At 39.7% G+C, this 15,688-nt stretch overlaps 1 protein-coding gene and 1 long non-coding RNA gene across 2 annotated transcripts; both read right to left on the bottom strand.

The window, feature by feature from the left end:
* Window positions 1–129: 129 nt before the first annotated feature.
* LOC103455648 (zinc finger protein GAI-ASSOCIATED FACTOR 1) lies at window positions 130–3,756 on the bottom strand. The gene is made up of 4 exons (XM_029093893.2): window positions 2,892–3,756; window positions 2,388–2,784; window positions 1,998–2,281; window positions 130–1,528 (listed from the first exon to the last, which is right to left on the bottom strand). Exons 1-4 carry the CDS (start codon window positions 3,013–3,015, stop codon window positions 747–749), a joined length of 1,587 nt encoding a protein of 528 aa, XP_028949726.2. The 5' UTR covers window positions 3,016–3,756; the 3' UTR covers window positions 130–746.
* A 1,315-nt stretch (window positions 3,757–5,071) lies between these two features.
* LOC139192141 (uncharacterized) lies at window positions 5,072–12,307 on the bottom strand. The gene is made up of 3 exons (XR_011575995.1): window positions 11,791–12,307; window positions 10,650–10,841; window positions 5,072–5,242 (listed from the first exon to the last, which is right to left on the bottom strand). It is a non-coding gene; the product is annotated as an uncharacterized lncRNA (long non-coding RNA).
* Window positions 12,308–15,688: the final 3,381 nt, after the last annotated feature.

Raw genomic sequence — 15,688 nt, 5'->3', positions numbered from 1 at the left:
TGATATTAAAAAACAAACTCACATATATTAATTGTATATCATTATCATACGCCCAAAGTGAAATTCTACTGTCCAACATCTTTCACCAACAGAAACCAACATGCCAACCAAAAGAAAATTCATTAAATATACAAGAAAATATAATAATTTAATTTAGTTGTACATACGAACTACAAAGTGGAGGAAATTGGAAGTTTGACCAAGTCTAGAAAACCTAAAAAACAGGGTAATCAAACAGTAATTTACAATGTCCCCCATCCCATCCACCTCTACCTGGCCTAGTGCTGCAAACCCAAATTGGTAAAATCCATCCACTTAGCCTTTCATCACCAGGCTTAGCTATACAAACTTGACAAAATTACAGAACGTATGCAGTAGTAGGTACGCATATTCATTCACCAAATCCACCTGAAGCTTACAGAAAGTGACATACATACATAGAAGCCTATGCTAAAACCCCCAATTTAAACAGAAGCCGGACGAAACCTGAACAATCTTCGGACTTAGGTTGCGACAAAGTCTACACCGGCAAGACAAGGTCGTTTTCGCCCTAGTCACCGAGGCAGGAGAACATTAAAAAGGAATGCTGACCTCCATGCCTATGAAGGCTAATCTTTTATTTAGTTATGTATTTCTTGCTTCATTCTTCAACATCATCGATTTTTCCATTTACGAGATCAACCTGCATCTTGTATACCCCTTCCTCAAGTCAAATGAAAGAAAACGACTTCTTTAGTTGTCCAGTTTCATGAGCTTCTTGCCAAGTCCTTACCGCTATATTCTCCACCTCCATAGGATGCAGCTGCAGCAGCTACATCTAGACCGCCACCAATTGATGTGATTAGGGCTGATAGGCCACTACTGGGGTTGTTACCAGCGGCCATTCCCAATCCCAAAAGATCGAGTGTGGTTTGCTTTGGACCGAACATTGGAGGACTTCCCATCATTAGTTCCTTCCATCCTGAACCTCCGTCACAAGGAAGACCAAGTCCAAGCCCTGCAGCAACTGAGACATTATCTGGTTCTGCCGGCCTTTGATTCCACTGCATACTCTCTTGTTGCGTGGAAGACGTTGAGGATGACATAATGCCAAACCCACGAAGCAATGATGCATTGGTTGCTGCTGCGCCCATTTGAGCAGCTTTCTGAAGCAGTGCTGTCGCAGACATAGCTGGTTGTGGTGGAGGAGCATATTGCCTACGCTCCTGCCCTGCAGACTCGAAAATTGAGGATCCATGGCTGGTTGAGAGGCCAAGAGAAATGGGCTCCATTGAAGAAGATGGAGCTAGGTTGGTTGATTGATCTGGATGCCCCATGGCTCGAATTAAGTCGGTAAATGCAGGCTGTTGAGGAGGTTGCAAGCTCGCCGATGTTGTTGAGGAAGCAAATAAACTTGCAAACACACCACTGCTTGTACTGCCATTGCTGCTTGAGCTGTTGCTGCTTCTGCTGCTACAATTCCCCTTTCTACCCGCCACAGCCGGCACTGCTTCTACAACTTGCGTGGGATTTTCTGGCAACTCTCTCACTACATCAACAGAAGGAGAAAAGGATGTAAATTAAAGGGGTCATTTAAAAGTTAAAAATGCAGGCATAGAAAGTTAAGACCTTTCTATATGAAAGAACTTTTGAAGAAAAAGGACGATCAATAATGGCGTCCTTTCTTTAAACCCACTTACTCTTCCCTTTTTGGCTTTTGAATCACTAAAGTTTAATACAAAATCTCCAGGAAGCTTAATTTTTAATTAATTTGTTAAATCCCCTCAAATCTTTGATCAATTTACCAATACAGTGATCGATTACAATCCCAGCTGAAAACAAATTTCATAACAGACAAAAAATACTAAACTCCAAGATCCATAGCAAGAGACACACAACATAATAAAACAACGACAATTAAAAACGACATAGATTTTGTTGTTTGTTTTCAGGCTAAAAACACATCCGACAAAACCCAACTGAAAAGATTGAAAATTTTCCAATTTGGGACGTGTTACCTGGACTTTGTGTAGGCGGGGATGAAGATAGCACACCAGCTGACTGGGATGGAACTGATGAAGTTGTAGGCTGGGGTGGAGCTGCGGCCGGCGGAGGCGGTGACGGCAGTGGTTGTGGAGGTGAATTAACAGATTGAGCTCTTGGGTCTGACTCTGAATTCAAATTCACTGCTGTGGCAGCGGCTGTGGTGGCGGCAGCCGTGGCGCTGGTGGTGGTGGGGACTCTGGCGCTCTCCTCAGCCAAAGCATCGCAAAAAGCCCTGTGAGTTATGAAGCTGTCCCTCCTTCAAACACAAAAAAGACTTCACCAACAAATCCAAAAACCCAACAATTTAGTCTAAAAAAACATAAAATCCTAAGACAAAATCGAAACTCTATTAATTAGCAAACCTTGAGAACAAAGTCCCACAATCACATTTGTACTCTCGGGTGCCACAAATCTTGGAATGAGCCTTCCAATCCGACTGAACCGCATACTTCTTTGAGCACTTATCGCATTTCCACTTCTTCTCCCCGTGCTTTCTACAAAAGTGCTTTTTGATCCCAGTAAGATCACCCAAAGCTCTAGACGGATCGTGGTGAACACAGGAGGCCTCCGGGCAGACGTAGACTCGCTTCTTCACCTCTTTGCTCGACCTCTGCCGCAGCTTCCACGGCAGATTATGGCCGCGCCGATGAAGCTGCAGATTCTGATCCCTCTGAAACCCTTTGCTGCAAATTTCACAGACGAATCGGTTCGTCGCCAAAAGGGTCTTCGGCGACAGAGCAATCACTTCTGCATCTGGATCTGCAACAAAACCCAAAAGTCAAATTAACCCAGAAATCCAATCAGTAATCCGAACAAAGTTTAAGAAAAATCTGAAGAAAAAAATGGTAATTTGTTTTTGGAGCTACCTGGCATTCCTGGCAAGTTTCTTTTTTTCTTGGTGGCGGGTTTGGGCGGAGCGGTTTGGTTGCCGGAGGAGGAAACGCTAGCTTCGCCTGAAGCTGTAGGGGAATTATCTACGTCGGTCGGCATCAGAGCTGAGATTTTGATTTCTCTCTCTCTCTCTCTCTCTCTCTCTCTTTTTTTTTTTTTAAACTTCAATCTACAGGACAAAAAGCAAAAATCTACCACTTGGGTAGGAACTCTAAGGAACTGTTTTTAGATACAAATTATTCATTTTCTAGGGCTTTGATTTCATCTCCCTCTCATCTACCAGTCAGGGTCCCCTCTTGTTTTTCTATGCCCACCTACCAGCTCTGTCGTGATGGATCTCTGACCAAAGCTTACATTACCCCAGAAAACACAATCATTTAGAAACCCCAGACTGTAAAATAAAAGTTTCTCACTCAGCTCAGAGATTTCTGTGGAAGAAGAAGAAAAAAAACCCCAAACTTTACTAGAGTCAAAATTCGATCCAGGTCTCAAAAATTGACCAAACCCAAAATTTTCAGCTGGTTTCTCAGCTGACTGACTACCGTTTGAAAAAACCCTATTGAGATTTCAGCTTAATAGAAACCAGAACCAGAACCAGAACAAAGTTGCAGGGTTTTTATAAGACCGCTAAAGAACACAACGAGATTGAGAGGGGAGAGAGAGAAGGCAAAGTTTTTGCTCTGCTGCTTTTCTCACCGACTTTTCAGGAGAGAGAGAGAGAGAAACTGAAAAAGTGATAAATAAATAAAAATTGTTATTGCCACTTTCAAAACTTTTTTATACTTCGAACTTTATATAAAAAATGACGTTATTACGGTATAATTTTACTTCTCTCTATTTGTAAGTGAGGGATACCAAATACGAATATGAATCATATAATGGCTCGTTTATTGTGAAGCTCACCCACTCTCTCCCCTCTTCCTGTAAATAATATCTTGAGTTCCAATAACAGGTTTTATATAAAATAGATGTTTAATCGAGTTTAATTAGTGGAAAGTATGGGATTAATCTGAGTAGGCCATGACTTGTTGTTCAAGATTCTAATTACAGACACGGAGGCTAATCCATTCCACGTGTCGGAATTTGGGCGTTCTTAGGCACACTGTCGGACGAGGGGCCGATGGGGTTTGTCGTTTAGTCCAGTGCTTGAATGCGTTTTGATCGACGACCGCTGCTTTGATTTGATAAAAGTCAAACAACTTTTGTCTTGATTGGTGTTCTCACCCCCTTCTGATCTGGACACGTTGTTGGGTTTTGTAGGCCGCACCATGTGCAATTACTGCTCTTTTTTCTACTGTTTTATATTTTTTGGGTTTACTGGTTTACACGTTGGATTTAAAGGATCACACGTGGCTTGTTATTTTTCCCAGAAATTGCAGGGCGATATAATCCAACCTCATGCAAACTTTGAATATCATTGCTTCCACCTCCCACACCTCTTTCTACTCTCTGGAGATAAGATTTGATCGCATTGAACGAAGGGAAAAGAAGAAGAGATAAAAACGAAAAACACAACCATTGGATTTAAGGAAAACTAAAGAAAAAAATTTAAAAATTTTGAGTTTTAACGATAAGAATAAAAAAAAAATGTAAAGTGAATATTACCAAGATTGATTTTTTAGTATAAAAATATGGTTTTTCATTAAAATGAACAGTAACGACAGCTTTTCGTTAAAATTCTCTTAGATTTAATATAAAGTTTGTTCACGCGACACAAATTTAACATCACATCAGTAAAAATGTTAGACTCGTAATTGACACATTTTCATCTAACGGTTAATTAACTGGTTGTTTAACGAATATATGACATTGTAATGAATTTGTAAGTGCGTGCATGACATTACATGTTAAAAAAAAAAAGGAAAATTAGAATGCCCTACATCTTTTCTATAGTTGTTAGATTAAACATTCATTCCTTTTAAAGATTTGATTAAGGTGCTTTGATCAATTGTCACTTAAATAATTTTCTATTTATTTAATTTCCATATCATTAATTTAAATGCATTTATATAGAAACTTAAGGTAGCTTAGCAACTAATTGTCTATAATATAGGAATTTAATTTCGTCAATCCCCTTCTACGCATTAAATGACATTTTTTAATAAAATAAAATAAAAAATTAATTAACCAATTCCTCATTTCCTTATTATCAGTATTTAAAAAAATATATCTTTCTATTAAAAATGTCTCAATAAAAGTCTTCAATACATATTTTTTTTCACGTAAAGATATATAAAAATATACTTAAAACTTATGGTACATTTGAAAACAAAAGTATCAACTGTTGGTACGTTTAGATTTCAAATGTACCGAGAAACCAAATGTACTCATTATTATGTAACCATTTTGGTACGTTTAGATTTCAAATATAAAGAGAAACCAAATGTACCAAAATTTCAAATGTACCATAAATCCAAATGTGCCCATTGTCAGGTAACCATTTTGATACGTTTAGATTCTAAATGTACCAAAAGACCAAATGAACAAAAAATCCCAAATGTACCACAAAATCAAATGTCTCTATCAGATAACCATTTTGGTACATTTACATTCCAAATGTACCAAGAAATACAAAAAATCAAATCTACTATAAAACTAAATGTGTCCGTATTATAGGTAACTAGACGTAGCTATATAATCAAAAAAATTATTTATTATGTGTTGGATCTTCTAAATAATAAAATCTGACAATTTTTTTATAAATTATACATATACTAAAACCCAACACAAAAAACAGTGTTCTTCCTTTTTTGCCCTTACTTGGTTCTTTTATTTCATTTCTGCCTGATTTGCACATGTCGTTCATCGCTTTTAGGAAGGAGACAGAAAAAGTCGGGTCTTTCCATTTGCTTCCCATACGTTCCATTTGCTTCCGGTACGTTCTTCTTCCTCCTCTCTTCACTTTCACTCTTCGTTCTTCTTCCAAAAACTAAATTGGAAGATCTGTTTTTGATTAATTTGGTTTTGCTTTCTATCTCCACAGCACTGCCCATTTTCCACCCTAATCACATCTCAAATTCTTCCACTTTTGAACACATGTCCGGCGAAGGTCGGTAGCTTCATTCATACCCAATTTACCTAAAGATAATTTTTATCAGTGATGGGTCTTTAAATGGAGCTTCATTGTGTTAGGATTTTGTTGAATTCAATTTGATTTAAGGGTCCTTTTCACTGGTTTTGAAGAAACCAAATTAAATGTGCCTTTGGATCTTTCTATGTCATTCTTATGTGTTTTTTTGGCCAACCTGTGATGTGCAGTAGTACTTTTTTGTTTTGCTTCATTGCGGTTAATGTTTCAAAGTTGTCTTACGTACAAATCAATGCATGATCTACTGGAATTAGCTTTCTTTTTTCATCTCTGTATTTCCTGTAAGGTTGTCTGTGATGTACTAGCTGGAATGGAAAAATATTCATGCATGTACAGTTTTGGATGCGGGTACTGATTGAATATTCATGCATGTGTAGTTGTCTGTGAAGTACTAGCTTCATTTCTTGTATGGTTGTCGTTTAAAAGATTTTTGTTTGTGATTGATAAGAATTGAAGGGCAATTCAGTCTGCACACTATAGATCAACAGTGTCACCACGTGTTCTCTGGATATTACCTTTTGATTTTGTCCCACGATTTTAACATCGTACGTGCATCATTGGTTCGCTGTTTTTATTTTCTTCTACAGCATGGAGAGGTGTGCAAGGCACTCTTTGTAATTTATTGCAAAATAATGTTAAATTTTCCTTATTTGGAAACAGCTTGAGCTAGGAGCAAGTCTAGTATCCAAGCTATACATTCATTGCATGTAGTACAGAGATAGAAGCATGTAAGTCATTCCTTTTAGTTTACGATTTTCCAACGACGTGTTTTTGATAGGTTCGATCATGTATATAAGCATTTGATAGTGAATACATGTATGCTTCACAATTGAAAAGAAGTGGAATGGTAGTTTTAGGTAATTGTCGAGATTTTTGGTGATCCTCTTTTGTCATGCTACCGATTTACGATTCCTATCATGGTTCACAAAAATGTTAATGTATGCAAGAAGGCTGTTGATGCTACTGTTTTTATTTTTTATTTTTTTATTTTTTACTTTTTTTTGTAACCGATTTAAGAGTTGCTAATGTATTATTATTAGCATAAACGTCTGACTGCCACATATCATTTTGTTTTCTACAGCTGCCAATGCCAAAACCTCTAACAAAATGGGAAACTTTTGCCAAAACAAAAGTTAAATCATTACTATAGGAGTCGAATAGTACATTTCTTTTGTTTCTTTTTTCTTTCTTCTTCCCCCTTAAGGCTCTTTTTTGGTTTCTCATATGTGCCCATTTGGTGTGGAGAAATGTAGTTAGATTCAAGATTTTGAGAAATTGGAATATCCTTTAGGAAAATGACACAGTTTGGGTTTGGACCTGTCAAGTTGTTATAAGATAAGTCATAGGTATCCACTCTAACCATTTTCTGAATTGTTGTAGGGGATTTTCCTTGAGAGATGGTTGTGTGAGATGTTGAGAACCTATAAATTTGTGAGCTGTTCCAAGTCTGAATGTATCACTTTGGAGAAACTTAGGAGTAAGTTACCAATCTATACCAATTTTGATTTTCAAAAATCCCTATTTTTCTTACTAAACTGAACAGTTCAAATTGGTTTTGTCAGATGGTGCATGAATTTCCATATTCACTGTGTTACTATGTTGTTACAGTAGTTTAACTGATGTTTGTCCACAGATTTTTGCTAATTTTAATTCCTGCATTCTCAATTTATCTCAATGTTTTAAAAGGCTCGCCTCAGGGCGTGCCTAGGTGCCTTGTGAGGCTGGGCTTGAGGGTTGCCGCCTCTGTTTTGAGGGAGTGGGCGAAAGGCGTCGGAAGGCATCGCCGGAGCCGCCTAGGCGCGCCTCAGGGGTTTTCTTTTTTTTTTTTGAACTCCCAAACCCAAATTTTGGGTAAGGTTTTAATTACCTCATACCTCTTCCTTGCACTATCATCTCTTTGCCTTTATTTTTATTTTTATTTTTTTATATAATGGATGTGTGTGTTGTCTGCGTGCATTGTTATATGTGTGTTCATTGTGCTTTTTATCATTTATATTTTATATATATATATATATAATATAATATATGTGTATATATATATATGTGTGTGTGTATATGTATTTATAATATATGTGTACGCTTAGTGTATATATTAAAAAATTTAGGTCCCGTGAGGTTTCGTCTCATGCCTAGGCTGGGCTATCCCTCGGACGCCTCGCCCACGCCTCACGCTTTTAATACATTGATTTGTCTATAAGTTATTGTATAATTTTAACATAAAATTCTCATTGATTTGTCTATAAATTATTGTATAATTTTAACATAAAATTCTTTGTTCTTTATTTATTTTCTTTTCTTTCGTTGATACTGGTGTTTGCATTTACAAAAATTGCATCAGATTGAGCCTTGATGATGCTGATGAAAGTGAGAGGCTGAACTCTTTGCATAAAATTGTTGCATAAAATTGCATCAGTTTATATAAAGATGAGATACATATAAACTCATTGCCTGTCTACCCCTACATATGTGTGTGTGTGTGTTTTTTTTTGGTTGTTCAACCTGACCTTTTAAATCCTCCAACTACATTAAAGACAGAAATCTGTCTATGTTTCACAAACCAATTTACGTAACAGATTTTTTTTTTCCTTCTTTTTCATCTTCCTCAATAAATATTGTTTAATAATACTAAAATCTTTTAGTTGTAACAACCAAAGAAGCCAGTTAAGATTTTCCTTCATTTTGAAACATAGGAATTCAAACCTTTTTCGGTTTTTAGTATCTTCACATATTTCAGTTTTTTTAGTTTTCTGTGTATGTATATTATGTTTTGCATTCTTTTATTGGTTTTGAAACTACAAGTGAATATATCAGAAGACTACCAACCTTCTATAAAGTGGTTCCAATAATATAATTTTGTTTATAATACTCTTACACTATCTTTTACCAACTTTTCTTACTCAATCATTGCAGGTCATGCTATTCAGAAAGTGGTTTGAAGAGTTCCAAGAGCTTGATTCACCCAATTTCTCCTCTTCATATAAAAATTATTTCAAAAAGCTTAAACATCTTTCAATCCAAATAACGTTAACTTTCTGTAACAATCTTTTATCCCTTTGAATCATAATTTTTCATACAGTTTCTAATCCCGCAGCAATGCGCGGGTACTATTTCTAGTAATCTACTATATTCGCACAAAAAAATAAAAATTATAACAAACAATAAAAAAATGCATAGAGATGAATAATAAATGCATAAATATAGGCATAATAGGAAAAGAAAAAAAAAGAAATGCCCAGGAGAAGTCGTGAAAAACTAAAATTCTAAACAAAATTGTACTTATGTGAAAGCTGAAATTAATAACCAAAATTCTAGGAAAATGTTTAATCAAATCTTCAAAAGGAGTGTATGTTTAGTCTAAAAAAAATTAAAAAACGAGTCACCTATATCAAACCGTCCTAAAAAAAAAAGGGGACACTTTGGATGCGGTCCCTAACTATCAATATTCTTTGATTGAAACCTTGTTAGTTTTTAGTTTTTGATTGAGGTCCCTGACATTAATGTAATAATGTAAGTTACTATATTTTTTAAATTAAAAATAAAAAATTGAAATTTGTAATTGTTTATATTAATGAGATTTTAAATAAAACCCATAATTTATGGGATTAAAAATAATAAAATATAAATTATACTCTCTATTATATTTTGTGTGTGTGTGTGTGTGTACATATATGTAGTATCCCACATCGACGACGTGAGGGCTGTCCTTGGGCCTTATATGTATTCGCTCGCATGTACTCTTCGGAGACGCGTTTTGGAGCTGCGGCTCGCAAAAACAAACCCGTGAGTGGGGTCGGACCGGTGCGCCGGGTTCCACCACAAAGCGGACAATATCTCTGCGGAGGAAGGCGTGGTATACACTGTTTGGTATCAGAGCCAGACTCACGGCCGTTCGGTGTGCCGACGAGGACGTCGGTCTCCCTAAGGGGGGTGGATTGTAGTATCCCACATCGACGACGTGAGGGCTGTCCTTGGGCCTTATATGTATTCGCTCGCATGTACTCTTCGGAGACGCGTTTTGGAGCTGCGGCTTGCAAAAACAAACCCGTGAGTGGGGTCGGACCGGTGCGCCGGGTTCCACCACAAAGCGGACAATATCTCTGCGGAGGAAGGCGTGGTATACACACAGTATACCACGCCTTCCTCCGCAGAGATATTGTCCGCTTTGTGGTGGAACCCGGCGCACCGGTCCGACCCCACTCACGGGTTTGTTTTTGCAAGCCGCAGCTCCAAAACGCGTCTCCGAAGAGTACATGCGAGCGAATACATATAAGGCCCAAGGACAGCCCTCACGTCGTCGATGTGGGATACTACAATCCACCCCCCTTAGGGAGACCGACGTCCTCGTCGGCACACCGAACGGCCGTGAGTCTGGCTCTGATACCAAACAGTGTATACCACGCCTTCCTCCGCAGAGATATTGTCCGCTTTGTGGTGGAACCCGGCGCACCGGTCCGACCCCACTCACGGGTTTGTTTTTGCGAGCCGCAGCTCCAAAACGCGTCTCCGAAGAGTACATGCGAGCGAATACATATAAGGCCCAAGGACAGCCATCACGTCGTCGATGTGGGATACTACAATCCACCCCCCTTAGGGAGACCGACGTCCTCGTCGGCACACCGAACGGCCGTGAGTCTGGCTCTGATACCAACTGACACACCCCGTCCCGAAGGAGGGCATGCTGGCCGTCACGTGAGAGTGACGTAACCATTTGCACAGTACGGAAGCTTTAAGATACAATTTATAAGTTGATACACCCGAAGATGAGTCCTAATTTTGTCCAATCTGTCAGAACACCGTCGAATTCCTCGTAGTCACCACACCTTTGTGATTCCTGAACCTGGAGGGGCGCAAAACCAAAATTGAGTGGGTCAGTAAAACAATTCTTTTCAAATCCAATTTTTTCTCAAAGCATTGTAACCCCTCTCCGTAAAACCTGTATACTTTCCCAGAAATGTAAAATATAAATATACATATATATTCTCAAAACTTCATTTTTACTATCTCAACATTTTTCTTTATCAATCATGCCATGCCATGTCTAATTCAACAGTTAAGTATGGATGCATCAACAATAATCATATCAGGTGCAAGAAAGTAATCAACCGGAGGCCCTCTAATAGCCCTGTACGGTTGAACCTAGAGCTCAAAATCTATCAATCTCACACTCTGCCGGAGTCACTCCACGTGACCTGTACGGCCTTCTGCACATAAGTTACGCTCTAGTGCTTCTCATAAATCATCTGTGCACATAATCTAAGGTCACCCACCAGTCGGAATCTCACTAACACTCTCGCGACTGGCCTGTCATACCCACTCCACGTGGACTGTACGACTAGCATCTACTTGGATCCAAGACGAGCGTGCGATGCGGTGAATACTATAAGCACTAAACTATGGTGCAGGATTTGAGCTCAATATACATCAACATCATCATAACAGAAATAAATACTCACATGTGCGTCCACCGCACCATTTCATACATATGCATCATAAATCAATTCTTACCTGTGCGTCCACCGCACCAATTCATACATATGCATCATAAATCAATTCTTACCTGTGCGTCCACCGCACCAATTCATACATATGCATCATATATTAATTCATGCATGGCATTTCAACTCACATTTCTATATACTTTTCATATCAATTCTATGCATGGTATTTCACTTCCCGTTTTTCCACATAACTCATATGCATTTCATTTTAAACATATTTTCATTTCAATTCAATTTCTGGGAAACGTCAAGTATATATATATACGGAAAACAAAACTGCCCACTCACCTGGAGTTCGTCCAACAACTCCCTAGCACCACACATCAAGGCGTCACGACGATCGCCGCCTAGAATAGTAATCAAATCCAACCTCAGAATTCATATCGATAGAATATATAACTTATATAAAATACGTCACTACGTAGTTCGATCCGGAAGATCTGCCACTCAGATTTTAAATCCATAACTTCCAGAGGTCCACAATATATCTCTAGGACAACATCATTTAGCACCACATGAGCTAAGTATTTTTGACAGCCTTTCGAAAACAATCTCTTTGCTCTTACAGTATAAATAACGGCCTGACTCAATCCACTTTGCATACTTACAAAAGTAATCTTTGGTCATCCAGATCGATGGAAAATACTGGTTTCCCGTAACATTCCGTCTTGTCACAATTATAACCAACCAATCTAATGGAACAAAATTAACTGATACAATATATATTCTATTATTATTAAGCATTCTAAATAAGTACAATACTAACATAAAATAATCTACCGGGTTGCTTGCTTAACGAATCCACAAATGAGTTATTAATATTACGGTCTGCAGCCCGCAATACTGATAAATCATCGTTGTCTCGATAAGTAGGCAACCACTCTCAAAGATATAACATTACTATTTTGTCACTCAATGCAAAATACATACACTCGTCTCAACTACATTTATTTACTACTCTCTAGGTAATAACATACATAATAAGAAATATATCAGCCGAAGTCAACTAGAATGATCAATACGGCTGATTCAACTCTTATCTCAATAATACGTCGGCCGGATCCACTCCGCGTGGTCAGTACGGCCGAACCTATAACTCACCAATTTCTCATGTGTCAGTCGAATCCATTTCTCATGGTCTGTACGGCTGAACATATAACTCATCAAATCTCTCTGTACTCACGGTCAATCCGACCAAACTACTAAGTCCATAACTCTGCTGAATCGACACTATGATATCATGGAAAATTGTTGAGTACAACTGATTCTAGGGGCAATTCACAATTCTGCGTCCCCTCTGTTCACATAAACACATTCCTTGATTTCACATTTCTCAAAGTGTTAATTTTGTACCTGCTGCACAAGGTACATTTCCTTTACTCGAGACACCTTGTCTCAAATATCTGGATGGAACGAGGCAAGTCTGAAAACTTTCTATAATATTCATTTATCATCAACTTCCTTGATTCACATTTGTAAACTCTTGCTTACTACCATCGATAAATGCCGGAGGGATAAACTTTTCCTTAAACAAGTCCTTAAATAATTCTCAATCAGCTGTTTCCTCCGGTGACAACAATTAACAATCCTGTTTCCACCAGGATACAAATTCATACCCAAAACCAGGTAGTCGTCTCGACCCCTTGTCAGAAGGAAATTTCCTTTAACTTGCATAATCCGAAACATCTTTTCCAAATGGTTAAACCGTTGTCATCTCAACATTTCTCATATTAATTATGCCATGCCACATCATCTCAACAGTAATAAGGTATGAATGCATCAACATAATCATATCAGGTGCAAGAAAGTAATCAACCGTAGGCCCTCTAATAGCCCTATACGGTTGAACCTAGAGCTCAAAATCTATCATTATCACTCTACCGGAGTCACCTCTGTGACCCGTCCGGCCTTCTGCACACAAGTTACGCTCTAGTGCTTCTCATAAATCATCTGTGCACATAATCTAAGGTCACCCACCAGTCGGAATCTCACTAACACTCTCGCGACTGGTCTGTCGTACCCACTCCGCGTGGACTGTACGACTAGCATCTACTTGGATCCAAGGCGAGCGTGCGATGCGGTGAATACTATAAGCACTAAACCATGGTGCAGGATTTGAGCTTAATATATATCATCATCATCATAACAGTAATTAAATACTCATCTGTGCATCCACCGCACCATTTCATACATATGCATCATAAATCAATTCTTACCTGTGCGTCCACCGCACCAATTCATACATATGCATCATAAATCAATTCTTACCTGTGCGTCCACCGCACCAATTCATACATATGCATCATATATTAATTCATGCATGGCATGATTGATAAAGAGATAATGTTGAGATAGTAAAAAATGAAGTTTTGAGAATATATATGTATATTTATATTTTACATTTCTGGGAAAGTATACAGGTTTTACGGAGAGGGGTTACAACGTTTTGAGAAATGTTTGGATTTGGAAAAGAATTGTTTTACTGACCCACTCAATTTTGGTTTTGCGCCCCTCCAGGTTCAGGAATCACAAAGGTGTGGTGACTACGAGGAATTCGACGGTGTTCTGACAGATTGGACAAAATTAGGACTCACCTTCGGGTGTATCAATTTAAATTGTATCTTAAAGCTTCCGTACTGTGCAAATGGTTACGTCACTCTCACGTGACGGCCAGCATGCCCTCCTTCGGGACGGGGTGTGTCAGTTGGTATAAACAGTGTATACCACGCCTTCCTCCGCAGAGATATTGTCCGCTTTGTGGTGGAACCCGGCGCACCGGTCCGACCCCACTCACGGATTTGTTTTTGCAAGCCGCAGCTCCAAAACGCGTCTCTGAAGAGTACATGCGAGCGAATACATATAAGGCCCAAGGACAGCCCTCACGTCGTCGATGTGGGATACTACAATCCACCCCCCTTAGGGAGACCGACGTCCTCGTCGGCACACCGAACGGCCGTGAGTCTGGCTCTGATACCAAACAGTGTATACCACGCCTTCCTCCGCAGAGATATTGTCCGCTTTGTGGTGGAACCCGGCGCACCGGTCCGACCCCACTCACGGGTTTGTTTTTGCAAGCCGCAGCTCCAAAACGCGTCTCCGAAGAGTACATGCGAGCGAATACATATAAGGCCCAAGGACAGCCCTCACGTCGTCGATGTGGGATACTACAATCCACCCCCCTTAGGGAGACCGACGTCCTCGTCGGCACACCGAACGGCCGTGAGTCTGGCTCTGATACCAAACAGTATACCACGCCTTCCTCCGCAGAGATATTGTCCGCTTTGTGGTGGAACCCGGCGCACCGGTCCGACCCCACTCACGGGTTTGTTTTTGCAAGCCGCAGCTCCAAAACGCGTCTCCGAAGAGTACATGCGAGCGAATACATATAAGGCCCAAGGAAAGCCCTCACGTCGTCGATGTGGGATACTACAATCCACCCCCCTTAGGGAGACCGACGTCCTCGTCGGCACACCGAACGGCCGTGAGTCTGGCTCTGATACCAAACAGTGTATACCACGCCTTCCTCCGCAGAGATATTGTCCGCTTTGTGGTATACACTGTTTGGTACAGTATACCACGCCTTCCTCCGCAGAGATATTGTCCGCTTTGTGGTGGAACCCGGCGCACCGGTCCGACCCCACTCACGGGTTTGTTTTTGCAAGCCGCAGCTCCAAAACGCGTCTCTGAAGAGTACATGCGAGCGAATACATATAAGGCACAAGGACAGCCCTCACGTCGTCGATGTGGGATACTACAATCCACCCCCCTTAGGGAGACCGACATCCTCGTCGGCACACCGAACGGCCGTGAGTCTGGCTCTGATACCAACTGACACACCCCGTCCCGAAGGAGGGCATGCTGGCCGTCACGTGAGAGTGACGTAACCATTTGCACAGTACGGAAGCTTTAAGATACAATTTAAATTGATACACCCGAAGGTGAGTCCTAATTTTGTCCAATCTGTCAGAACACCGTCGAATTCCTCGTAGTCACCACACCTTTGTGATTCCTGAACCTGGAGGGGCGCAAAACCAAAATTGAGTGGGTCAGTAAAACAATTCTTTTCAAATCCAATTTTTTCTCAAAGCATTGTAACCCCTCTCCGTAAAACCTGTATACTTTCCCAGAAATGTAAAATATAAATATACATATATATTCTCAAAACTTCATTTTTACTATCTCAACA

Source organism: Malus domestica, chromosome 15 (genome assembly GCF_042453785.1).
Source record: "Malus domestica chromosome 15, GDT2T_hap1".
Taxonomy (NCBI): domain Eukaryota; kingdom Viridiplantae; phylum Streptophyta; class Magnoliopsida; order Rosales; family Rosaceae; genus Malus; species Malus domestica.
This window is presented reverse-complemented; position numbering and strand designations above follow the sequence as displayed.

Bases quoted from the DNA above. Each gene is read 5' to 3' on its own strand.
- LOC103455648 (XM_029093893.2), bottom strand. From the start codon at position 3,015: ATGCCGACCGACGTAGATAATTCCCCTACAGCTTCAGGCGAAGCTAGC. The intron at 2,282-2,387 runs GTTTGCTAATTA...TTGTGTTTGAAG, and splicing joins TGTGGGACTTTGTTCTCAAG to GAGGGACAGCTTCATAACTC. The intron at 1,529-1,997 runs GTAACACGTCCC...CTGTTGATGTAG, and splicing joins CCCGCCTACACAAAGTCCAG to TGAGAGAGTTGCCAGAAAAT.